We start from the raw sequence: 27,156 nt of genomic DNA, 5'->3' as shown, positions 1-27,156 counted from the left end.
TATAGCTGTAGTTACCAATCATCATGTGGGTCTGACCTCCGTCTGCTGCAGCTTGTACAGGTGACCTCACCTCTCTAGTTCTCCTAAATACCAGCAGGTAACGTGACCACGAACGCCTCACCGAGAAGTTTCTACTCTGGAGATTCTCGATAAATTCAGGCCCAGATTTCCAATCTAGTTATTTTTGTACCGTTTTATTGTCTTAACATAGTTGCAACGAAAAAAGCTCATTAAACAAAAAAAAAAAACTTCACAGCACAGAGATGATGAACTGAGAAACCTCTGATTCTATAACGTAGGTTACTGGAGCCGTAGAGTGAGACACTGTGAGCAGCAGTTTACTTTAAGCTCAGAAAAGCTCCAGATTGACGTGTGACGTGTTGGGAAAAGGTCATTTAAAGGCAATGGGTGAGTTTTAAGACAGGGCCGATACATAATAACATCAATGAAAACGTTGGCAGTACAGTGTCACAGTTCACCATCAGTCGTCTGTCTTAATAAACCCTCAGTGGGACAATAAGTGTGTTTACATGTATTCACACTGTGTGTATGTGGACAGCTCTGTGTCTGTGTGTGTGTGTGTGGATGCAGGATTGATTGACCGTGATCGATGAGTTTCCGGCCGTCGTCTGCTCACTTGCTGTTGCCCCGGGTGCTTCGCTGTTTGGTCATGGTCGTCAGCATCTGGCTGATGTAAGAGGTCAGGAGGTCGTCCATTTTGTAACCCTGAGGGGTGTAGGAGGTGGTCGGACGTCAGACACATGGTATTAAACTGATATTTATTTATTGGGATGAGCGGCCCTGTTGAGTTTAAAATAGTTACTCTCTGGGAAAACACTCGTTACATAAAATGAAGAAAAGCAGAAGAAAGTTATATTTCTTTATAATAATAACATTTCATAATCTATCTTTGAGGGTTTTTTTTTTTTTTTAAGCAGATCCTCCTAACAGTTTTACATCCACACTGTGCTACGAGTGCGTCTGGCCATCTTTAAAACGCTAATCTGAGGTTATTGCTGTTTGCAGAGGCCAGAGAGGAACATCCACCGAACGCTGTGTGTTGTGGTGTGTGTCAGGACGCAGGTGCGCACGTCTGATGAAGCCACAGGTTTCTGATTACAGCTTTGTTGCTGGAAAGGAACAAGTTTGTTCTCAGGTGTTGTCCGACAACACAGGAAATAAAATGATGTAGTTATAGTCATTCTGAACGGCCACTGTACCTGAACGCCACCTGTGTAAACGCAGTCAAGTCTATAATTTATCTCAATTTAACTCTGACACTTTTATTTTGAAAGCGAAATGCCCAGACTCTTACTTTGTGGTTATTCTGACCAGTGTGAAACGCTGTAAATTCAGAGGCTCACCAGTGAGGTTTCACACAGCAGTTTGCTGCCTCTGACCAGGTTTCCGATGGTGATGTGGAAGTACGTGTTGCCGCTGCTCCAGTTGGAGATTTTAGTGAAGGGGTGAGTGGTGAGGATGTCCTGCAGGAGACACGACGAGTCAGATGAGCACAGAAACAGACTTTATAGACTGAACTCTGCAGCTTTCGGCATTTGGATCATAGAAAATAGCAGTTTAGTGTTTTTAAATACTGAAAAGGTGTACAACAGGGAAAGATCTTAATCACAGAAACAAACTACTGTGCACAAATACGATCAGTCTGGACCCACCTTAGACTTTGGATCAATCAGACTGACTCCATGTTTGTTGATCGCTATCAGGAGGGTTTCTGGGTAATTTGGATCAGTCGTTTGCTGCAGAGAGAACAAAACAGGAGAATTTAAAATACTTCACACACAGTGTCATGATGACAGTTGTAATCACCATCTTCATCATCAGCTCTTCTGAACTAGTGACTGAGTGAATGAACGTCTTCACCTTCACTTCAAAGAAGGCGGAGCCAAACGTGGGCCACTTGTAAATGATTTTGAGGAGGGAGAGTTTGGCTTCTTCTCGAGTCTTCCCTGCGTGTTTGTTGTACAGCGACAAGACGGACTGAGGTGGAAACACACACACGAAAACGAGTTAAAAACATTTTCTGAACATTTACAGAACACTCGATGTGTATCGTGTTTCTAATGAAACGCTCGGCGAGTTAACAAGGAGCGAAAAACACATGATCAAACAAACACTTTTATTCTACATCTGAGGCCGTAAGCTCATGTGTGAGTGTTACCACCTTCACACCTAAACCAGATCTCTCTCAGTCTTTGCAGCTTTTAAATGTCAGCTCACCCGCTTCCAGTCGTCGGGGGACAGGTGTCGGACCTGGTCCTGTGGGACGAGCTCCCTCAGGATCTTGGAAATGTTCTGGAAGTGGGATTTATCCTCGTCGAACTTCACCCTGTAGATCAGCGCCGCCAGCTGGTGCACCTCCTCCCTCGAACACTTGTGGTAGCCTCGCAGGTACTTAGGCAGCTCCTGCACAGAGAGAGAGAGAGAGAGAGAGAGAGAGAGAGAGAGAGAGAGGGGACAGTCAACTCCCGAGATCAGACACAGCGTTTCAATCGTCTCAATCTTTGGAAGATCATCATTAAAACAAGAACTACTGGAGACTAAGTAGGAGCTGAATGCATTCATCACTCACCTGGTAGTAGTGGAAGATCGAGTCGGCCATGGAGTCTTTTCCCGGCATGGTGTTGGTCCACAGCTTCTTCATGAAGAACACCTGATACGTCAGTGAAGGCACTACACCTGCACACCAAGGGGACCGTGACGTTTCTACCATGTTAGTGCCTCTAACTTTGGTTCAGTATCTCTTCTACTCATTCTGACTTTCTGGTTGTTAAGTTTAAAGTGTAAACAGTAACTTTTTCTAAATTTTATTTTGGAAACATTATCCTCGGGCTTGTGCACGGGCAGCAGTTTAAAGACGAGCTGATCTTCTTACCGTCTTTTACGTGTCTGGCTTTCTTGATCCAGTCGGTCAGGTGCCTCACAAAGTCGAAGAAGAAGTCTCCGTCGGGCACACTGATAACCTGGAGAGCCAATCACAAACATTTATTCTCTACCAAGCTCGGGAACAGCTACTAAATGCACCTTGTTTTTGTCGAACTTCCGCTTTCCACCTCAGTGCATGAAAATGAAACCCAGGTCTCTGTGACTCAAGCTACATGTGCAGTTTTTTTCTTATCAAATAAATAAATAAATAAAACATTTAAACAACAAATTCACATGATTAAAAGATGAAATTATCTTTTCACGTATTTGCTCCACAGTCAGTAGAGCAGCAGCAGCAGCAGCAGCAGACAGTCACTGATGAAGACAGAGCTGTGTGCTTTGAATTATTTGTTGTAGTGGAGTCCAGACGATCAGCCGCTCCTCACCTTGTCAGTGATCTTGACGAAAAGGCTGAAGCCCTCGGAGGATTTGAGCATCAGACGTCCGGAGATGTTGTGGCAGAAGTCTTTGGCTTTGGTGCTCGACTCCACCTCAAACACCTGTGAACACAAACAGGACAAACTGAAGAAGAGGAGAACAGCAGGTACAGTTTATGAACGCTGATGCTGTTGGATGTAAACCTTGTAGCCGATTGCTTTCATGATCCATTTCCAACTATTTTCCAACCTTGTAACAACAACAACATATACCATATCCTGTAACAACATACAAGGAGTCAAAACGTCTCAACAGAATCTGCGTTAATAATTGTTTTTTATTTTGAAAGAGAAGGAAAAAAAAAACACAGAAATCTGATTTTTCTACATGAAATAAAACATATTTTCACCCAAGTATTTGACATAATTTACATTTTAATTGCTACTCTTATTATGAATAATCAATTATCAACGGTAAGGCCATTTTATGGAAAAGTGAACAGTGTAACTAACAGATGAGTCTCCACTGAGAATGAAAAAATATTATATTAACTGAAGGCCTCAAAAAGAAGCTCATGTTACGATATCCCATTTTAAAAAGGACAATACCAGCACACTGTGACCAGTCACCACGACTAATACAGCAGTAACTCCACCAGATGATCCCAGTGCAACAACAGTGGACGTTTGTCAGACCGCTGAGATCCACATTATATAATAAAACTGCTCATTCTAACCGCTGGTGCAGACAGACGGAGTCAGAGCACTTCCTTTTCGTTGCATTAGGTTGATGTGATGAAACACAGACGTCGCTCACCTCGTCTGAGTCGTCGGGGAAGTAAACTTTGTGGAAGATCTGAGTGGTCTTGTGCTGGATGGCCTCCACCTCCACCAGGTGAGGAGGATACTTTCTCGATCCATTTCTACAACAAATAAAAGAGAGGAGGGATGATATGGATGTAAACTGAACAGAGGAGTGTGTTCAAGAAAGACAAAGACATCAAGTGTGTGTGTGTGTGTGTTACCGTAAGGCTTTCTGTAGCCGCTGCATGCAGTCCGGAGCCAGAGGATAGTGCTTCTTGGCCTGGAGGAACTTCTGGACGTGAGGCAGCAGGATGTTACTGGGAGGAAACAAACCAGTGCAGAGCCACAGCAGCTCCCAGCCCTTCTCCTCACTGTACCTACACACACACACACACACACACACACACACACACACACACACACACACACACACAACTCAAATATGTGCAGAGGTCTCATATATTCTTCCACGCTTGAGGGTAAAGAAACAAAACCTTCTCTTCTTTGCTTGTTTGTGAACGTCAGACCTACTTGATGGGATTGTCGGTGAGCTGTTTGAGAACCTGACAGAAGATCTCGTCTTTGAGCGGCTCGGCCTTCAGCGCTCCTTCAAAGATCTGATCGGTGAGCTCGTTGACAGAGCGCGCTCGTTTGGACGGGTAGTCGCCCATGTACTTCATCACAGGTACAGACTCAGTTAAAGACACCAACAAAATACAAACACTGAACTGTGTGGTGGAAGCAGGTTCATTGATGAAAACATTTAAAACACACAAAACAGACTATTATTATAATATTCTATTTACATATGTTTTACAATATCATATAAGCATCTTCTTTGTAAGATTTATTATTTCTTGTGTTTATTGTTTTTGTTGTTGTCATTTACACGTCTGTCCATTATGTGTACCCTTATGTACCCTTATAAAACACACACACACAGCAGTACTGACACACCCTTCACTAAAGGATATCTATGAAGGCCAGGCAGGCCTCCTGGGAGAGCTCCTCGTGAGCCAGGACTTTCTTCAGCAGAGGCTGTTTGAGAGGCTCCCTGGTGCAGCTCCACAGACGCTCCTTCCCTCGGGCTTTAGAGATCATCACCCTGCTCAGAGTGCTCTTAGGAGGAGCCCTGGAAACATGCAGGAGGGGTGGGGAGATCTGAGCATCAGAGACTCAAAACACTCAAACACTCGCTGTAAATTTGCAATAAAAAAAATGATTAAAAATGATTCTAATAAAAGGTCAGTCTTCACAAGAGGCTAATGCACCAAAATTACTCTTATAAATATGGACTAGGTCTCTAAATGATAGAAAAAAAAACAAAAAAACACCTGAAGTAGTCGTAGGAGAATAGCTCCAGCGTGTAGGCCTTTGTTTTGTCCTCATGGCCGGAGAGGTTCATCTGGGACAAACCGATGGATTCTCGCCTCTGATCGGGAGTCATGGTGACCAGAGCCTGAGACGCAGAGAGAGAGAGAGAGAGAGAGGGAAGAAAAGAGGAGAGTGCACTCAAAAACAAAAACCTCATTGTGAAGCGTAATTATATAGATCTGATAAAACATGTAGAGGGCTGCATGTCACAAGGGTTAACGCAAAGTCCGGGACGCTGCGGAGACATGAAGGTGGCAAATGGAACAGTTGGTTCTGTAGTCGATGTGTTGGATGCATTTCTACCTACGATTTAAGGTTTAAATCAAATTTAAGATGTTTTGATACCTTCTAAATCCCTGCAGGTTTCCTGTTTATAGCAGCCAGATTACTGCAAAATGAACGTGGTGATGTTCGACGGTGTTGAAGTTCTAGACAGAGCAGTAATCAATAATCTACAGGTGTTTGATCCTTGTCGTGGCCCCACTCACCACTATGTCGTACTGTGGTCTGGTGACAGTGGGCAGCACGTAGACGCAGTCAGCAGGGAAGTCTCCTCTCTGTTTGGTCCTGTCGTTGATGCCGTGAGCCCAGCCGGAGTTCATCACATGCTCTCCGTCGTGTTCGTCCAGGATGATCAGATCCCCTTTGGAGAAACTCAGGAACGGGGAGTCCGCCCCCACTGTGAGATGAAGAACACATCAAAACTAGAATCACCTCCTCGTGGTTGTGTCCCTCCTTCACTCAGACTAGTTCCATGTTACATCCCTGTTTATCCAGCGTTTTGTGTGAAATTTTGTCATAACTGTTGCATCTTGAGTAATGGCCAAATTGTGTTTTGTGAGGTCACAGGGACCTTGACCTTTGACCTTTAGCCACCAAAATCTAATAACTTCATCCTTGAGTCCTAGTGAATGTTTGCGCCAAATCTGAAGACGTTCCGTCAAGGCGTTACTGAGATATCGCGTCCGGAAGAATGGGATGTAGGACGGACAACCCGAAAAACAAAACGTCTCCGGCTCTGACAGTAGCAGTTTGAGCAGTTACACCATCAGTCTCTCTGAGGTGATGTCACAACGTGTCAAAACACGCTTTCATTTCCAACCATCGCTGAGTCTTACCGGGGTTGGGACAGTCCAGGAGTCCCACCACATACTTGGACCTCTTCCTCAGACCCTCCAGGAAGGAGACCACCAGATCGCGGATGTCCTCTGCGTTGTTGGAGGTGAACGTGTACTCGTCTCCTTTCATGGTGGCCAAGGTGAAGCTCTGGCCCTGGAGTTTACCCCCTCTGCGAAATGAAATTTACTTTAACCATACACTTTGCATTGTTCATATAATCAGATCATTGAAACTTGGTGCCGTCGTACCTGCTGCTGGACACAGCGGTGATCTCTGGGAAAGAAAGCTCCAGAAGAACCTGCTCCTGCTCGTCCACAAAGTAAACCCCGGTCCAGTTCACTGCCACGATCACGTCGTTCTTGGGCAGACTCGGCCCTGTGAACGCACACGTCATGCGTCGTATCCGCGAGGAACAACAAAGATTCATTGCGACACACAATGAGAATACAGACTGTTGGTGCGTTTGTGTTCACCAACCTGAGAATTTGAAGGCCTCGTAGAAGCGTGAGAAGAGTAAAGGCCACTTTAAACGAGCGAAATCCACCACGTCCTCCTTCACCCTCTGCGTGTTCATCCTCCTCTTCGTGTATAATCCCTGAACAATCAGTCGCAGTTAGTTCAACAGCAAGATCCTTAAAAAACAAAATGTCGGTTTTGACTGTGGCAGGTACCTTTTTGTGGGCGCTGATGATGAGCTGAACCCACTTCTCTGCCGTCTTAGTCGAGGTGATTTCTCTGTCGGGGATGTAGGAGGGGATGAGGCTGAGCAGACGCTCCTGGAGGATCTCGGAGCCATAATCCACATAGTACTGCTGAGAGGCCAGCTCTGCTAAATCCTCCTCCTTCCAGACGCAGACACGGAGCGAGGAGGAGATCACAAGGAAACAAAACACGTATCTGATGAAGTAACTGAAGATTTTCTTTTTTCTGCCCGTCAGTCTCTATGAAAACTTGTACAACCTTTTCAAACATAATGAGCATGGCAACATTCCCTCGATCTGTATGTGGAGTTTTATGTTTTATTTGGACAAGTTTCTGGCTGCACATTTTCAATTTTGAGGAAGTATATTTATTGATTCATTGAGCAGATTTGAAATTTTGGCTTGTTTAGGATGACTGAGCCCTGAACCAAATGTTTCTTAAACGTTTTGTAGTTTCAAACCGTTTAAGCTTTGGAAATAATATCGCAACCATTGGACTGATTAACATCAAATTTAGTTCCAGGCCGTTTCCACTGGTGTGACCAGCACTACACCCACAAGGTCTCCGTGAGGGATTATCCTGAACTCTGTACTGTTCTTTGTTTTTTTATTCTCATGTATGTATATCAGTGCAGATGTTGATGTCTTTTAAAAGAAGGAAGCAAATCGAAAGAAGGTTGGAACTTTAGTTTCACTTTCAGTTTCCGGGCGGAGTACTAAATCGGCGCACAGCTGATTGGTGATTGGTAGTAAATATTTAGTTAAGTAAATGGATGTATTTGCTCACCCTCTCGCAGCGGTACTCTCCGAACTTCACCCCGCGGACGATCTGCTGGTAAATGAGGTTTGTGGCGGCGTAGTCCTCAGCGGGGTTGTGCCAGGGGCTGAAGATCTCCTTCCTGAAGAACAGCCTCCAGGGGGCGTTCCTCTCCTGGGCGCCCTGCTCCTTCGCATACTGCTCACACTGGGAGACGGCGTCCATGACGTGGTCGCTGCCGCTGCCCAGCGACGACACCTGACAAAAAAAAAAAAACAACACCAATGTTTCACCAATTTATTCAGTAAAATGGCGAATATGCAACCACTATGTACAGCCTCCATCCTATCTGAGACAACTGTTCAATGAGACGCCAATATGACACTGTACTGTAACAAACACAATGTACAGGGACACTTAGCTAAAACTAACGCAGCCTAAACCAACAGCTCTGCAATAATCCTACCTTCATGAAGGTTTTAATGTCATCAATGTCATTTTGGATGTTCAATGTCATTTTGGAGGCTGTAGTTTGTGGTGCTGTTGAATTGTATTACATCCTACAGAGAGGAGTTTCTGTTGTTTAGACTACTCTCAGTGATATTTATGGGATGGACAAAGAAACACAAGACGACCACAAAGAGACAGAACGACTATAAAGAGACACAAAACAAACACAAAAGATGAATTGACTACAAAGAGACACAAAACGACTATAAAGAGAGAAAAACACAAAGAGACGTAAAACGGCTACAAAGAGACACAAAACGACCACAAACAGATACAAAAGAAGAAGCGACTACAAAGAGACACAAAACGACCACAAACAGATACAAAAGAAGAAGCGACTACAAAGAGACACAAAACGACCACAAACAGATACAAAAGAAGAAGCGACTACAAAGAGACACAAAACGACCACAAACAGACACAAAAGATGATGTGACCATAAGGAAACGCAGAATAACTACAAAGAGACACAAAATGACCACTAAGAAACACAACATAAGCATCTACATAGAAATGCAAAGTGACCACAAAGAGACACAAAATGACACAAACGAAAACAAAGAGACACAAAACGACACAAAACAACCACAAAGAGACACAAAACAACCACAAAGAAACACAGAATGACACAAAACGACACAAAACGACCACAAAGAGACACAAAACAACCACAAAGAGACACAAAACAACCACAAAGAGACACAAAACGACCACAAAGAGACACAGAATGACCACAAAGAGACACAAAACGACACAAAACAACCACAAAGAGACACAAAACGACCACAAAGAGACATAAAATGACACAAAACGACCACAAAGACACAAAAACAACCACAAAGAGACACAAAAAAAGAAACAATTACAAAGCAACTCAAAATGACCACAAAGAGACACAAAATGATTGGAGTTGCATTGTTTGTAGTCGTTTTATGTCCCTTTCAGTTTGGGGGTAAATATGAGGGTGGGGGGCTTTTACATGCCTCTGCCCAGGGGCCCCAGTGTATCAGGATCCGTCCATGGTTGTGGTTTTACCTTGTCAAACAGGGCGATGTACAGCGAGAAGCCAAATCGATCTCTCAGGTTGATCTTGTCCGCCAGAGCGTTGCAGAGCTCGCTGGCCGTGGTGGCCGAGTCTGCCAAGAGGGTCTTGGTGGTGCCATCCATAAATGTAACTGGCAGCATGATGGGCTTCTTAGATTTAGTGGCCTTAAGGGTAAAAAAACAGATTCAAATTTAAGTATTTAATAACAAAGCGTTCAACAGTAATTCAACATTATGTCCTAAAAATCTCACATTTATAAAAACAATTCCACTTTTCTCAAAGAAAATCAATTTTATTAAAGAATTTCCTTGAATAAAATAATATTTGTTTGTATTTCATGTAGAGCTCAAATGCAAATAAGTAAAATTTCCTTTGGACTTGTTTTATGATTTTTTTTTTTTACACTTTTTAGGTCCTGAAGATTCCCTGACAACAGAAAACACAGAGCAAGAAGTAAGTTGAATACCTGCAGCTCCAACCACGATGGCGGCTGAGTCCGTGTACGATTGACAAATGTCCTCCTCAACCTTTCCTCGCAATACGGAGCGTAACCAGGGGGACCGTTGATCAAAAACGTCCGTAAATACTAGAAACACAGGGAAAAGGATCAAGAAGAAAGAAACCTTCATTAAACCAATATAAACAGTATTTGAGTGGATTCTTCCTTTACTAACTTTATTTACTTTAATGTCTTTTATTTATTTATTTATTTTCTTTGATGGCTTTTATGGATTTCGGTTTCTTTCTTTGATACAACCTCAGACTCCCGAGCTTTTATGATGGAGACACAGAGACGTTGTGACTGTGAGTGTTTCCAGTAATTGATTTGCTGCGTCTATTCCCTCAGGTGGATTCTGCCTTTTAGGACAATAAACAGGATTTATTTGCTCCATATTGTGTTTTTCACAACAAAAACTGCTCGTCAGTCTGGGATCGATGAAGTGCAGACATTGGACAGGAACGACGGACAGAGGAGATGTTGTGTTGTTTTGTTGTGTTGTTTTGTTGTGTTGTTCTTTGAGTAAAACTCCATCTTTGTAAATCTTTTATTCTGTTTGGTTTCAGTGAGATTGCTGACTTTTCAACGTCTTCCCTCTCCCTTTAAGTGTATTTTCATCCCTTGCACTCTTCATTTCCTGAGTGTTTGCATCAATAGTTACAAACATGAGCAACAAAGAGTAAAAACAAGCAACAAATGAGGAAGAAAAATATCATATCACTTCAATATCACCTCACATCAGGACGTAAACCCAACAGAGATGGAGAGGAGTCAGAGGTTTCTTACTTTGACAAACTTTTCGGACGGGGCGAAGCAGCCCACGCAGAGCGACAGCAGGATCCAGCCTCGGGCGTGGCTGCTCTTGGACGGGTTCTGAGTGAGCTGTTTGCAGATCTGACAGTAGATCTCGTCCCTGAGGCGGAGAAACGACAGCAGATCAAAACCATCAAACTTCTGCAGTTAGAGAACTCTCTGAAGAAGAAACTTAGGAAATAACTCGACACTGAGGGTGAAGAGTAAAACACATTTATCCAGAAAACGTGCTCCTACTTACAGGGAAGTGAGCAAAAACAGAGTTTTTCATTTCTTAAAAAGTATTAAATGTACTAAATAGTGAAAGAAAATCAATAGAATAATAATTGTACTGGCCGACCAAGTGCATCCGTTCAGTCACAGAAGAACAAAGGTGACCTCTGACCTTTGGATCTGCCTGAGCCGGCTTGAGATTACAGTAGGATTATAATGGGAAACTAAGTAAAATAGGATTTCAGTGTAATATTACCTTTATCTTTCCTCGACTATCAGGCCAGAATTTCCCCTTCTACAAAATCTAAATTATTTCCTCAGCACATTCATGCTCCTGAGAGGATTAACCTTTTCCAGTTTGGATGCTCAATGAACTTTCCTCTAAAACTAGAGGGTTTGTTTTCTAGTACCAACCACAAGTCAGTTCATAAGAACATAAAATCTCAGTATGTGATTGATTTTTTTCAGCACAATAATCCAGCAGGGTGTCAGCGACACTGCGGCCACAAGGGGGCGCTAGTGAGGCATTAAAACCTTTAAAGCTTATGGATTTAAAGCTGCAAGTCTGGATTCTGTGAAGACATTATTAAAAGGAAGTGGCGGCATTAAAACCACAGCTGCTCGTAGGTCACCTGAGGGCGGGGCGTAAGATGCCGTTGCCGATGATGAAGTGAAGCTTCTCCAGGTTGGAGGTGGGTCGGTCCTCCAGCATGCTGTTCCCCTGGAGGGCGTAGTCGCCATCTGTCAGCCGCCTGGTGACCTGCCGCAGACATTAAAGAGATAAAAATTAATAAAAAGAGACGACAAACACTTAACATCACAGACCTGTTAACCCTGTACACTACATCCAGGCCCCTCAGATCATTGGACGGTGGCCTCCTCACCGTCCCTCCCGCCGACTTTAAACCAAGAGGTGACCGCACGTTCTCAGACACGGCCCCCCAGGCCGTGGGATAGCTTGCTCGTGTCACTCAGATCCACCCATCATCTCTTTCCAATCATAACATCAAATCAAAACATATTTATTCTCATCAGAGTTCCAGCCACGATAAGCTGTCGCCCTCATTTTGTTTGCCTGTTTGTTTTGCTGTTTTCTTTTCTATTGATGTTTGATTTTCTGTGTTGATTGTTTGTGCTATATAAATAAATTTGAATTGTCAGTGTAAGTGGCAGCTAAAAGCTAAAATTACAGATGTATAAAGATAAAACACTGGTGATAAGATCAGAAGTTGTTGCTGGTTTGAATCTCACCTCCTCTGTGATCTTGGATTTCCTCTTCAGGGTGAGAGACACAAGTTTATGTCTGACGCTGTTCCTCTTCTGGATGTCTATGGAGCTGTTCTGTAGACACAACGACAGTTTGATTACAGCTTCCACTGTTAGTGCTAGACGTGACCATCAGTAATGTGACCGTCCTCCTTCCGCATGCTGGCAAAATGCTCAACACTAATTTCCTCCCACCTCTCCTTCCACCTGCAGCTCCTGCAGCTCCCTCTTGTAGGTCCTCTTGCCGAGGGTTTCGTAGATCTTGGTCATGACGGGGATCTTCTCGCTGCCGTCGTTAATGACCATCTGGCACTTGGGCTCAGGGAGATCCCCCATGAACCTCAGCACGGTGATCCACACGGCTAATGCAGCCTGGAGGACAGGACAGGACGTTTAAATCAGCAGAAAGGTGAGTAACACACGTGCTTCGTTTTGTTGATCTTTAACGACAACTAAGGAGTAAACCCCACTTATGCTAAGCTAGGCTAATTAACACACAGACATGGGAGCGGTATCAATCTCGTCATCGAACCCTGGGACAAGAAAGCGATTAATCATATATCCTAAAATATATAACTGTTCCTTTAAGTGAGTTAAATAATGTGAATAACTGAGTGAACAGCTGAGATCACAGGTCAGTCTCACCAGCTGATCTCCTTCATCCTCGTGGAAAAGCAGAGGTTGTTTCAGCGGCCGTCTGATGTAGGTGTGAGTGGAAACGCCCTGGAAGTAGGTGGCCGCAAACTTGGAGAACTTGTACTCGGACAAATCCTCCTCTTCTTCATCAGGTAACGGCGGAGCTTCATTCAGCACCTCCTCCTCGGCCTCCTCGCCACGAGGAGTGTTCTCCAAGTCCTGCGCGGCGGGAGAATACACGCAAAGCAACGCATCAATAAAATACCCAGTCAGGATGAGACGGAAACAGAAACAGCAGAAAAACAAAAAACATAAACACGTACTTCAAAGCCAGCTGGCGCTTGTCCGTCCTGATTGGGTAACGGCCCCGAGTTCCCCAGGAAACCGAACACACGGTCGACCATGTCAGAGTGATCGACGGGCTGCTCCTTCTCCCTTTCCATCTGCTCCAGCATCTCCTTCTTCCTCCTCGCCTCCTCCCTCTCCTCCCGCTCCCTCTCCTCCTGCTGCTGGGCCAGTTGTACGAGCCGCTGCTGGTGTTTCCTCTCGGCCTCCGCCTTGGCCCGCCGAGCCGTCATCTGGTTTCGCAGCTGCTCCTCCTCCGCCAGGCGCTGGCGCTCGGCTTCCAGGCGACGCTGCAGCTGTGAGGGGAGGAAACAGACCAGGGTTCACAGAGGCAGGTAGGGTGTTGAGCCGAGTAATATTTTACTTCTTCTGTTCTTTAATTCTTGTCTGTTTAAAACTAGAACTGAGGAACTGAGGGGAAACATCACAGGTTTAAACAAAAAGACATTATTCTAAGAATTACATGACTAGACACCATTAGTCAAAGCTGAACACAATATAAAGTACGTTTACCTGTTAATAAGGGCTTATGGTAAATGCTACAGCAGAATAAATCTAAACTTAGTATAATATAATAAAAAAGCAGTGTGGAGGTCAATGTCATAACACAAATATATACACAACATGACAACATGTAACAGCAGCCGCCTCTGGTCCGCACTCGACGTCCAGCTGCAGTTCATCCACTTGACGTCTTCATCGTCGGGTCGCTGGAACCTGCTCAGGAATATTATCTGACATTTCTCCAAAAGCTGCTTTTTAAATTTCTAAAATCAATTTAATAACAAACTGAGATTAAACAAACATTTACAAAACAAATGATTTATTTAGGAAATGTGCAACAATGGCAGAAAAAAAAAAACTGCATTTTTCTTTTTGTTTACTAAAAACACAAACATCGTTAAAAAGCTCACAAACATTTCTATGATGCAACACAAAGACATGAAATCATGTTCAAACAAACTCATTTAAAAAGACGGTAAAAAAGAAGGTTTTTACGGTGACATGTTTTAGGCCATTGTTCAATACAAAATGAATAAATAAAAATAAATAAGTAATTATGAAAGATATTTGAACAGGAATAAATTATTTAAAATATACAAATGAAACAATCACTTTGAAAATAATTTGAAAAATAATTAAAACTTTATATTCTGCAATTGCCCAATACTCTTGTCATTGGCAACATGTTCAGAAAAGGAAATAAACTTTAGTTATTGATTGGATTCGGATTCCAGCACCTTTTACTCTTGGTATGTCTATTTGAAAATATAATCAGAAAATAATCTGAAAATAATCTATTTATTTTAGCTTTTTTAGCTTAGCTTAGCATAAAGAAAATGGAGGGAAACAGCTAGCCTCTTTCCAAAGGTAAGAAAATCACAACTTGTACATATTAAACAAACTAGATATTATGAGTTAATTAGGTTGTTTCAGAGGTGCTTTTTTAACAAAGGCTAGCTGTTTCCCCGTTTCCAGTCTTTGTGCTAAGCTAAGCTAACCAGCTGCTAGCTGTAGCTTCATATTAACAAGAGTGTCTCCCAAAATGAATCCCTTAAAATCAGCTAAATACTGCTGACACATTATCCAGCAAGTTGTTGGTGTTTGTGTGAGAAAAACCTCCAACAGTATCTAATCACGGCATTACATGAACAAACGTAATAAGGCTTCACAGTTTCTTTCAACCAAGTAAATAATAAAATGTGTGACGTCCGCCCTCAACACGAGTGTCCCTCTCTGTCTGGCTCGTCATCAACATGATTCAAGTAGCAGTAGTAAATATAGTAACTCTTTACCTCTGCCCTGAGCCTCTGGCAGAGGCGTCTGGCTATCATGCCCCTGGTGTAGGCCTGGATGGTCAACACGGCACGCAGACGCCGCCAGAATGTCTGCCGGATCAGGAAACCACGGCAACGGGCTTGGATGAGAGTCACGCGGAGGCGAGTCATCCGGTAGCTTCTGTAGTGCTTCCTCGACCTGTAGACGGCCTGGAGGCGCAGGAAGCCCGACTGCATCTGGAGGAGAGGAAAAAAAAATAAAGGTGCAGTGTTGTCGGGAAGCTGCAGCAATGACATGGTGACACGTGACTTACGCAGCTCATAGCAAATAAACAGTGAGCTTTAGGGAAAACTACAAATCTTCACACTGACGGTGTAAAGGACTCACAATTTGGTAATCCTTCCTGCACCGATAACCCCTCCAGACCTTTTGGATAAAAATCACAGCTCTCTTCACTCTGAGAAAGTTAGTCCTGAAGAAGAGTGACGACAGAGGAGACAGAAATTAGATCTGACACCGGGACCGAAAAGAACCGCTTCCTGAATCCTTCCTTTAGAGCTGAACAGGAAAAGGAACATGGAGGTTTCATTCATCAAACACACTCTTATTTAAAAGAAAAACAACAACGTGTACGAGATAATAAAATAATGTGATCCTTCAGGACTTCAGGGGCTCTGTATTCTGCATGTAGATCTACAGCTCTGTCCGATAAGTTCCTGACCTCTCTTTAAGTCCGCGCACAGCCTTCTGGATGAGGATGACCTTGTCAGTGATGGCCTTGTCTCTCTCGATCTCCAGCTGCATGTCGTGGTGGTCCTGATGAAAACACACAGCGGCCAAAGAAATTAATTAAACTGGAACCTCATTAAATCTACTTTTTTTTTAATGTCAGTATAAATGATGCACAACCTTCAGGAAAATCTTGGTCTTCCCGATCTGCCAGTCGTCATGTTTCCCCAGCCGGGCCTGGACGATCTGCTGGCAGGTCCCTCGTAGGTCCTCCTGGAGGGAGAGAGAACTTCGTCAAGGTGACGACTCCCAGACTCTTAATTTTGTATGATACTTATTTTATATATTACAGAAACATATTCTCTTCTTTTTGCTGGAGCTAATTCTTTATAGTAGAAGTAGTAGTCGTCGTCTGAGTGAACTGATCCTTTATTAATGACACTGGCGCCTCATTCAAACGGGACTAACCAGGACTGAAGGAGGCAGCAGAGACAGGTGTGTGACAGGTGTCAGTGGTTTTATGTTGCTGACCTGTTTGTGAGCAGGTTTGACGCCAGGCATGAGGACTCGGTAACGGTCCACAAACTCAGCAAAGGTGTATCTGATGGGATAACCGGCCCGCCTGATCCGGATGGTCTCCATCATGCCGGAGTAGCGCAGCTGACGAATGCACAGCTCTCTGTCAAATAACTGAGAGAAAACACAAGAAAAACAAAACAAAAACAAATCATGTAACTTTAAATCTAGAAGTCAAAGGAAACCAACCAGCACAACCTGCGTAAGAGGACCGAGACATTTTACTGCAGCAGCTCAATGTCGCCGGTTATTTTAGGAAGGTATATGACAGGTGTATGACACTGGGACAAAGAAAACTGCGATAAGGTTTTGAATTAATTCCAACACACACACACAAATTTCACTCACCATGGGTCTTTTGAACTCGTTGGGTTTTACACAGCGAACGAAGAACGGCTGACACACGCTGAGAGTCCTCATCAGCATCTCCAGGGAGCGTTTGAACTGACTGCTCAGAGTGGGAGAGCGCTTCCTCGTCTCAGCACCCTGCACGCACACACACACACACACACACACACACACACACACACACACACACACACACACACACAGATTCACTCATGTTGCATGGCATGCTGTGTATTCATGAATATTTTGGGTCACACGACTGAAAATGTGTCTTTATGACTTTATATTTGACTGTTTTTAATTTTTTTTTACCGTTGTTTAAAAGTTTGGTCTGTAAAATGCCAGAAAATATATATTAATAAATATATATTTTGTGCAAATGCAGAAAATTAAATGATAATCGTTCCTACTCCACGTCATTTTAATTTCCAAATTTATTTAGTCATAGCAGTATTGCTAAAGTGTGATCTGTGACAGTGACCTACCCGCACATTCCTTTCGGTTTCTGATTACGTCTGAGAAAAAACCTTTTAAAGGACATGATTGGTGATTATCTACATTTTATTGAAAGAAAGAAAAAGTTTAAGCCTGCTTAGCTCATTGGTCTGTGTCATAGAGCTCCACTGTGTTTCTACTGACTTTAACTCAATATAGATTTTTATGATTTGATCATAATTTCACAGCGTCTTAAAGCTAAACATTTATATATTTTCTATCATTATATCTAATGATTGCTTATTATAAGATTATTGCTTTCCATGTTTCTGTGTGAACAATCTCAACTATCAAACAATCAGGTTTTCAGTTTTGTCCAGATAAACGTCGTGTTTCCACACAGCGGTGATTAATAACTACTTTTGACACAAGCATAAGTTACACAACGCAAACACAGGGTGCAAACACATTACTACTGCTACTACAAATATAACAGGAAACAACACAAAATCTCTGACACCTCTCTTCGCTGCAGTTGTTTCAGTAACGCCAAAATATAACTTCCTGTTTCAAAAGCCTCAAACGCCTCTGAGAGGTTCAACTCCCTCGAACCACACTAGACTTTTTTGCCTTTACATATTAAACCTGGTGAGAGAGAATCAGGTGTCAGAGAGTTTGCTCATTAATGTTCATAAACTTCTCTATAAATTCCCTCAAATCAACAGTTTTCCTTTTTTGTTTCTGCTACGACAAAGTTCACACCTGTGGAATAAAAGAGAAGAGCTTAAAAGGAGAGAGGGATGCTGCTCGATGGAGGCGTGAATGTGTGGATTCTTGGGTTTTTATTCAGTTTAAACACACACACACACACACACACACAGGGTTTGAGTGAGCGCATGTCGCTAGAGGCCGTTGATTACCTTGGGAGCAGGGGTGCTGGGCTGCTGATAGCCACACAGAAACTGATGTCAGAGGAAAAGACGGAGGACACAGAGAAGAGACAGCAGAATGAGAGGAGGGGTGTGCCATTAGTAAAAAGCCAGTGCTGTGAGGAGAAAAGCTAAAGGGAGGCAAAAGTCACCAATGACATTATCTCCTGAAAGACAACAGCGACAAAAAAAGGAGGTGAAAAATATTAGTCCACCATTACAAGTATTGGTGTGTGGTAAAATCCTTTGGCTCTCACCATGGCCACGTCAGCCTGGAAGATTTGCTTGATGAACTTGTTCTTGGACGAGTGGACGAGCTGGATGATGTCGGTGTGGAGGCTGTCCCGGTTTTTCTCCAGGAATCCTGGAGGAAGGACGAGAGAGAAACTGTGAGAGTGATTTCACGCCCGTATGTTGATATATTTAGTCTGGATATTTATTATTATTGTTATTTCAGTTCTAGCACCAGAGGTGTTCACAAAGCTGCTGAGAGCAACTACAGGAAGCTGCTGTATAACCATCATAAACAAGAGATGAGTGAGAGAACGAGGATAAAAGCATGAAAACACGCGGCAAAATGAATGAGAGCGATGAAACCGAACGCACCTCTGGTCTCGTAATGCACCACACCAGCAAAGTGTTGGATCCCGAACTGGGTTTCATAGCAGTTTTTAGGGGGGATGTAGTTGGAGTTGAGCTTGTGCTGTGAGTTGAGCTTGTAGAGCATCGTCGCATCAGTTCCCTGAGGCAACGACAAAGAACCAGGAATGTTATAGAGCATATACCAGTGGTCTTCAAAGTTACACCTTCTAATGCGATTGTACCTTGGGGAACTTGCTCTCCTCGTCGATGAGGGAGATGATGTTCATGGGTTTGTTGGCGATCATGTCCAGCGCGTCCTGGTTGTCCGTGAACTCGATGTGCTGCCAGCTGATGTCCTCCAGGTTGTACTCCTCCTGCTCCAGTTTGAAGACGTGGCGAACGAAGAACTGCTGCAGGTTCTCGTTGGCGAAGTTGATGCACAGCTGCTCAAAGCTGCGCGGGAAAAGTGAGAAGAAGAAGGTGTGAGAGTATTAAATGAACAGAAACATAACGCAGTTTGAAAATGAAAACTGGAGCTACGAAAACCACAAAGTATGAACGACCTGTTGACGATGAAGTTCTCGAAGCCAAAGATGTCCAGCAGCCCGATCGACCTGCGTATGATGTTACTCTCGCAGGACGGCGGTCTGAATATGGCAGCATTAATCTTATCCACAATCCAGACAAACAGCCTGCCGTAGATCCCCTGGAGGAGAAAAGTCAATATAAAAACAAACCTTCCATCTTTTACATTTACTAACATTTTCATCCCTCACAGGCCCCCTTCAGGGACCAGTAAGATTTCTGTAAATCTCTGCTCTGACTCATCTTTTCAGCTTTTACCATTCGACGTTCTCAACCTTTTGTACTTAAATTTTTAATGCTGAGCTGCTTATTTTTGGCTAGTGATGATTAGGAGACAAGTTTTCAGGGGCTTTAACGCAGTCACAGATCAGCACCTTGACAAACGCATCCCTGACGTCCAGGCCCTGCCCCACACTGAGAGGCGTGACGACACTTTCACCTCGAGTGATCAGGGTCCGTGTGGTCAAACACACCATCACGTCCTTCGGCTCCACCTGCAGAAAACAACAAGCAGCTTTAGTGTTAAACAGTGATGGAACGAATAAAGTTCAACTTTGACTTCAATGTAAAGAAGCTTCAATCTTTTCAAGACGACATTTGGTTTGTTTTTCCATTTATGTATTAAGTTATTATTATTATCATTATTTGTAGTATTTAATTCATATTAAGTTTAATTAACAGCTGTTTATTAAGCCATAAACAGCTGTTAGTTCACTCCTGCTCCTGCTGACTTTGAGGGATTATTGTGAATGCACTGATTATCAAAATGTAAATAATTAATGATTTATTTGTGATGATAGTTATTTTTAACTCCACAGGCTCGCTCTCTGGTTTGATGATAGGACGATCTGACTATGGATGAGATCGCACAACCCCAGTGCAAACACTTGTAGTACACACTCATATGAACACACACCTCCATGAGTGAAGCAGCAGTCACCAGGTCAGGAGATCTGACAACCACACAGGCGTCCAGGTTGTCATACGTCCGAGCTGAGGACACCAGAAAGAGAATCGTTTTTCCTCACGGCTCAGAAAAATATGGGATTAGAAGATTAGATTAGATATTAGAAACTGAAGCTTCTGACTGAAGTGTGCGTGCAGAGTGACATACCCTCGAATCGCAGGTTTCCCATGTGCAGGATGGCGGCCAGCAGCTTGGAAATCTCCCAGTTCTCGGTCTCGGTGAACATGAGAACCTTCATGGCCGACAGGATGCTGGAGTAATCATTCAGGTCGTCTCGGCCATCGCACTCCGTACAGTTACCCTGCAGGGTTAAACTTTAGGTTATTAAAGCCGGTTGTTGGGAGCCTCGTTTGGATGCCAACGCAAACAAGACAACGTGTTGACGATAAGTATGAATACAGCATGAACGGTCTCTCTCACAGCCGTACACTCACCATGGTGAGGTAGGCGTAGTCTGTGGCGAGGCCCAGGCCCAGCTTAGCTTTCATCTCTGGAGGCATCCCCTTCAGCACGCAGTAGAAAACATGGTAGTTCCTCTCATCTGGAGCCTGGAGGAGGAAAAAGGAGAAGAAGAAACTAAAATGTTCATAGACTCCAGACAAGTATTGATTGGCACCAGATTCAAAAAGACCTGAAAGTATGAAAGTGTTTAATTCAGGCAGAGTGGTGTAAACTATGATCTGATGTCTCACCTGTCGACACACTCGCGACTTCTCCAGCAGGTACTGCTCTATCTTGGCTCCTTCGATGGCCCCTCGCTTGTTGAAGTGGATATCGATGTATTTGCCAAAGCGGCTGGAGTTGTCGTTACGGATCGTCTTGGCGTTGCCAAAGGCTGAATGGATTTACACAAATCAGAGAGTGAGGCGATGGAACAAAGCACAGAGGCGGAATACAAAGACTGTACAGATGACTGATTTAACAAACGTGGATTGGATTTGTCTGACCTTCGAGGATCGGCGTGGCCTCCAGGACTTGCTGCTCTATCCAGGAGTGTTGGCCGCTGATGGCTGCGAGGAACTGCAGAATCAGCTTTGTGCTTTCTGTCTTCCCGGCTCCAGACTCACCGCTGTCACACGGAGACAACTGTTATTTTTTCCACATTTTTTTCCACATATTTTCCACATTTACAGGTTTTCATTTAGTAGGTTTTTGTCATAAGCGACCAGATGAGATCAAGGAGCCCATGCACTCACATACAACGCACATACCTGATGATGCAGCACTGGTCCTTGTTGTTCCGCTGCATGTTGAAGTAGCAGTTGTCTGCTATGGCGAATATGTGCGGCGGCATCTCGCCGATCTTCTTGTTGGTGTAGAGGCGGATCTGGTCTGGAGTGTAGATGGGCAGCAGCTGGTACGGATTGACTGCAACCAGGATCGAGCCTGTGTACGTCTGCAAAGAACCGGGCAACAGAAGAGCGGATGTTTCAGACTTTCATTTACTGTCTTTTATTTTAGAGACGGAAAATCTCGACTTTCAAAATGTCGCTTTGCGACTTTTACATGACGAACAATGTTGAAGAAATAACGTGTTTGCAGTGTCAATGTAACAAAAACTTCCTCATTTCAGAGGTCACATAATAAGATGTCCCGCCTTTTATCTCGTAATTATAAAACAGCAAGTCACAATAATGAGCAGCTAATGATTACTGTCACCATCAGATATCTGCTGATTATTCCCTCAATTAACTAATGAATCGTTTGATCTGTAAAATGTTGGCAAATTGTCTCCTTTTGTCTGACAAACAGTTGAAAACCTAAAGATCGAGTTGATGGAATAATCACTTAATTGTCACAGCTCTAATCGTGAGATAAATACGATATGAGCAAATCTGTTTCTGTCCCTTTTATAAAATGAACCTCTAGTTCTCAGTCACAGAGTGAGCTGAGGACATTCGGCTTTATTTATAGTAACAAGTAAACTCTGCTGCAGGCATCGAAGGCACAAGTAAACAGCTTAACCTGAGTAAGAACTTAATTGGGTGAATTGAGGTGACTAGTTACTCCTCTTCACCCCGTCACACTGTAGGTGACTGTACACATTTGCGCGCTCTGCAGAGACAGAGCTGCAGGGCCGTTTCCAGGGGGACACTCACGTAGATGACGCATTCGTTGTAGCGGATGAGCAGGTTGCGGAGGATGCCGGCTTCGTTGAGGTCGCCCAGACGGATCATGTCCTCCACCCCGTGGATGGAGGTCGGGTGCATGGGCTTGATGTTGGTGGCATTCTGGGGGGAGATCCAGTGTTCCTGTGTGAGAGGGGGAGAGGGGGAGTAAGTCAGAGGGACAGGGACCTGGAAGCTTCGTTACAACTTGGGTCTTGTTTTGGTAGTTTCTTCCATCAACTGTGAGAACGTCGCACTCGTTGCTCATTTATCGAGGCGGGAAACACAACGCATGCCTGACACGATGGTAATTATCCCTCACTGCTGTCAGACGTTTCTTAAAGGCCGTACGCTCAGTCACAATATCACGAATGACTCCCACGTTTATCAGTGACCTCACTTAACTTACTAAGTGCAATGTAATTATTATTGATGGAGGTAACGGTCAAAACTACAGAAATAAGTTGAAATAAACCGGTTGAAAAAGAAGCAGTTATTAAAGTAAGTAGATGAGATGTGCATTTTAAATTTGATTGATTTTGCTTATAATTAAGTTTAAAGGCTTCACACAGACCACCACTGTGACTCTTCCCTGATTTATCAATTAATCATAATATCCACTATTACGCCTCGGCGCCGGCCGGCTGTCCGTCCCATTCTCATGAACCTCTTCACAAACATTCACTTACACTCAGTGATGACTTCATTAGATTTTGGTGGCCAGAGGTCAAAGGTCAAGGTCACTGTGACCTCACAAAATAGGTTTTTGGCCACAACTCAAGAATTCATGCGCTAACAATGACGGAATTTACCAGGAAATGTTTAAAAGGATAAAATGATGAAGTGATGGCGTTTTATATGCAAAAGTTCAAAGGTCAACTTCACTGTGACATCATAATGTTCTGCAAAAACACTTCTGGTCATTATTCAACGCTGTAACTCAGGGACAAGAGACTGTGACCGTATTTCCTGCGACTTGACTGGTTGGCGGTAAGTCTAGTGAAGTATACAACAGTCGATCCAAACAACACCTGATTTCATCTAATGATACACTGGACAGTATCTACAGGGTTATACTTAGCGTGCATAGACAATAACAGCACACGTTTACTTCCTGCTCTGCTGTGGACTCACCCGGCCTTCATCGTCCAGGACGTGGATCTGTCCGGAGTCGCAGAGTTTGACCACGGCTCCCACAGGGACGTCAAACTCTCGGCCCGTTTTAAGGTCCAACCACACATAGTCCCCCTGGGTCATAAAACACAGCTGTGGTTAAATATGGATCATAAAATAACATTAAAAGAGGAAAATAAATTTGCACTCAGGACAATCAAACCTTTACTAAACATTAAAAAGAAAAAGGGAAGTGGAAAAGTTGGTAGGAGCTGGTTGTTCTATGTTACTTTTATCCTTTTTATATGCTCTCCTACAATCTTATTGATTCGTGCCTGTGATTAGTTTCTTATGTATGTTGAATAAAGAGGAAATGTTACAGTTACATCACAGACCAGGAGTTGTTTTCCCTTTTCACACTTTTTCAGCTGCCAACTCTCTGTGTGGATTTAGTCTGAAAAAGGCTTAAAACAGACCACTCTCAGCCCACACAGGGGATGATGTAACTCCTGACCTTAAAGCTTAATGTTGTTTGGGCTGGGATGTAAGACTGGGGGTGGTTTCATTTTTAGTGGGGTGCAGCTGAAATCCTGATTTTATCTTTTAAGTGTCATTTAGCTGGAATCCTTGCCTGCGGGGTGTTGATACTGTCGCAGTGGTTTTACCGATAAGTCACAGATTACGTCCCCTTGAAAAAACTTGAAGTACTTAAACACATATTTCTCAACACGAAAAGAACAAATCTCTCTGCTTGTGCCAATAAAAATGAACACCTCAATAACACACACACACACAAAAAAAAGCTGAATTACACTGCCACTGATTTCAGTAAAGACTGGATTTGTACCAAACAGTTTAATTTAAAACACGGGTTTATTGGATAGATGAATTTAAACCTTTTGATTTCAAAAGGAACAAATTCACATGGAGTGGAACAGCTTCAGATGTTATTGGATATTATATTTAAACCTGAAAGTAAAATTGAAACTTTAATTCAGTGGTTGTGGATATCATCACTCTACCACCGTTAGTGGCAAGGTCATCAGAAACACTGCTGTAATTATATCCTGTGATCATGTTATACTGAATTTACTCAACTACTATAGTCTGACTCCACTTTGGCTACAACACTTATTAAGTTGCCCGCAATCGTACAACAGTCGGGTTAGCACAAGCACAAGCTAGCGACTCTGTGCTTTGAGCTAAATGCTAATGGTGGCGCTAAAAGGAAAAGTAAGAGGACCATCTAGTAGATGTCGAGATATATTTCAGTGGATAAGTTAAAACTTCAACTTCACTTCTTCTTGTGGAGCCAGAGAAAAACTCAGGGAAAGTTACTACAATTGATCCTGTGGGAAACATGAACATCCTCAACACATTTCATGACAGTCCATCCAATAACTGTTAAGATATTTAAATAAAATAAAACATATGCCACCTGCAACCAAATTTTATTCAATTCAAGTTGTGAATGTCTGAACATGTTCTAGTTTTAAATGAGGTGAAAATGCTCCTGAAAAAGAATTTGATCTCGGCTTAAATTAAGATCTCAATATAAAAACGGTTAAAAACCTTGAAGATGGTGAAATGATTCACTCGTTAGTCTTTTGTTCGTTAATGAAACAACGTCAGGAATCACAGGCGCAAACTTATAGACGCCACTTTCTAAAAATCCCTGCACATTTCGACTGTCCGCAGTTTTGTTCGGATGCGAAGCAGAACAGAAGCTGCCGGTAAATCTCTCCATAACAGAAAAAAACACTGCAGCACGGGGGCTCAGCGTTCACCCCTACAGTCTAGACCGTGACCTTAACGATGCTATTCCTGCCTCCATTTAACAACATCCAGATGTCTCCCGCTGAGCGAGATTCATAGCCGAGGCTCTGAGCCCAGATTGAAACAGTCCAGTGTGTCTGAGTCGCGCCCCGCAGGACTCTGAGGCACCGGGATCTAGTTATTGACAAGAAACTATTGATGGCCTGATAGGAGGTAACCACGGCCGACTGAGTGTGGAGACGAGCCGGCTTCTGCTATATTTAGAGAGCTGGGACATGGCCGTGATTCTGAGATGTGAAATGACGATGCACAAATCCTTATTTTTTTTTACACTCTTCTACTGAAACTTTTTAAGTTTTCACACAGTTTATTTTATGCCATTAAATATAATTTTTGTTATATTTGCACTTTATTTCAATTCCTCAGGAAATCTTAAATCATAGGACCATCCCTCCAAAACTTACCACAATGGATCAGGGAGAAAGTGCGTTCCTTAGTTTGGGTGAACTGACCCTTTAACACCCTCCTTTTCCCTATATTCTTAATTCCTTTCCCTTTTTATTTTGCTGCATCTGATTTTGCTGTTGCGATAATCTCAAGTATTTATCAAGTTCCATCTTATCTTGTAATGATATTATAATTGCCTTCTGCTTATCTGGGTTTTAAGCAGACTTTTTTATGCACAGTGTCACCTACACGGGCGACGTAATGACTTCGTCAACCTAAAGACAAAACTGTGAGGAGAATCTGGAGGGAAAATATAATGAGTAACCTTCTGCCCTCCTTCAACAGCCATTACCCAGAAGCCCTAAACTCTCAAATTGTTGCAACAAGTTCGCATTAAATACGTTGCGTTTGTCAAACTCATTGGTTATTCCTCATCCTTAAATCATTTTTACTTGTGAAACAGACTGTTTGATGATAGGATCATTAGAGCACAAACTTAAAATTAGGGCTAAGTAGCTGTAAAGTGCAAGAGAAGATCTGCTGCTTCGTTATTTCCATCATGTCTTCTATGGATTATGAACTGGAGAGGAAACTGACTTTTTGCCTCCTCAGTGTTTTAGCATTACTGCGTGTATGTAGTCATCTCATGCAGATTTACCACCCTTCAACAGGCTTTCCATTTTAAAATGTATCATCAAGAAACATTAAAAAGTCAGCAGGAAACAGCACAGCACAGTTTTAGTGTTAGCATTAGCTCTACGCTATCTAGCTACAGCTGATACAGTCATTTCAGACCAGACTCCATGATAGACCGCTACAAATGAGAAACCTGGATTTGTTTGAAATCAGAGTCAGCTTCATGAATGAGAGCGGGGCCTGGTGAAAACCTGAGATTAAAAAGAATCAGATGAGACGAGCTGCTGAGCTGCTGGAGCCTTTTCCACCCGACATGAACCTACCTGCTGCAGAATGACCATGGTTCAGCCTCGGGTTGATTCCAGGACATCAGAAGTCACCAAGTGTGGCCTCTGCAGAGACGACAAGTTACAGACATCACACAACTGAGAGAACAAACGACTTCTTCAGACTGAATTATACATAAACTGAAAAACTAATCTGGTGTACAGACACTGAAAACAAGGCTTTGTCTTCAACTGTGCAGCACCCAGCGTACTGTAACGTGCTCAGACTGTTAAAGATACGAAGAAGATTGAGAAATGCTTTTCTCTATTCAGCTAATGCCCCTCAAAACTCAAGATGAAATACATTGTCAATTAATTGATTTGTCAAGGATTCATTATTTGTCAAATTTTCAAGCCAAAATTGTCATAATTTTCTGTGAATTGTAAAAGCTCTGAAGAGCAGCTGCTTTTCAAATTA

At 43.1% G+C, this 27,156-nt stretch overlaps 1 protein-coding gene across 3 annotated transcripts; it reads right to left on the bottom strand.

Annotated features, from left to right (window-relative positions):
• Positions 1 to 372: 372 nt before the first annotated feature.
• On the bottom strand, positions 373 to 26,753 carry LOC111217060 (unconventional myosin-VIIa-like). Of its 3 annotated transcripts, none has more exons than XM_022738748.1 (47): positions 26,736 to 26,753; positions 23,575 to 23,688; positions 22,432 to 22,584; positions 21,544 to 21,728; positions 21,280 to 21,401; positions 21,025 to 21,167; positions 20,767 to 20,880; positions 20,480 to 20,633; positions 20,282 to 20,358; positions 19,740 to 19,859; positions 19,344 to 19,486; positions 19,023 to 19,233; positions 18,805 to 18,940; positions 18,456 to 18,562; positions 16,835 to 16,972; positions 16,442 to 16,600; positions 16,091 to 16,183; positions 15,903 to 15,997; positions 15,569 to 15,653; positions 15,199 to 15,417; positions 13,381 to 13,698; positions 13,067 to 13,276; positions 12,617 to 12,793; positions 12,407 to 12,496; positions 11,788 to 11,915; positions 10,916 to 11,042; positions 10,097 to 10,216; positions 9,621 to 9,794; positions 8,106 to 8,333; positions 7,289 to 7,459; positions 7,095 to 7,212; positions 6,866 to 6,992; positions 6,617 to 6,786; positions 5,987 to 6,177; positions 5,459 to 5,583; positions 5,099 to 5,256; positions 4,656 to 4,809; positions 4,346 to 4,501; positions 4,138 to 4,243; positions 3,330 to 3,443; positions 2,894 to 2,981; positions 2,591 to 2,697; positions 2,239 to 2,424; positions 1,882 to 1,998; positions 1,674 to 1,757; positions 1,365 to 1,484; positions 373 to 726 (listed from the first exon to the last, which is right to left on the bottom strand). In XM_022738748.1, exons 1-47 carry the CDS (start codon positions 26,751 to 26,753, stop codon positions 634 to 636), a joined length of 6,543 nt encoding a protein of 2,180 aa, XP_022594469.1. In that variant the 3' UTR covers positions 373 to 633. The 3 variants fall into 3 exon arrangements, with proteins under 3 accessions (XP_022594469.1, XP_022594471.1, XP_022594470.1); XM_022738750.1 differs by having other exon boundaries at positions 1,888 to 1,998; XM_022738749.1 differs by having other exon boundaries at positions 7,289 to 7,456.
• Between the last annotated feature and the right edge of the window lie 403 nt (positions 26,754 to 27,156).

Source organism: Seriola dumerili, unplaced genomic scaffold (assembly GCF_002260705.1).
Source record: "Seriola dumerili isolate Sdu_G_001 unplaced genomic scaffold, Sdu_1.0 BDQW01000040.1, whole genome shotgun sequence".
In the NCBI taxonomy this organism is placed as follows: Eukaryota; Metazoa; Chordata; class Actinopteri; order Carangiformes; family Carangidae; genus Seriola; species Seriola dumerili.
This window is presented reverse-complemented; position numbering and strand designations above follow the sequence as displayed.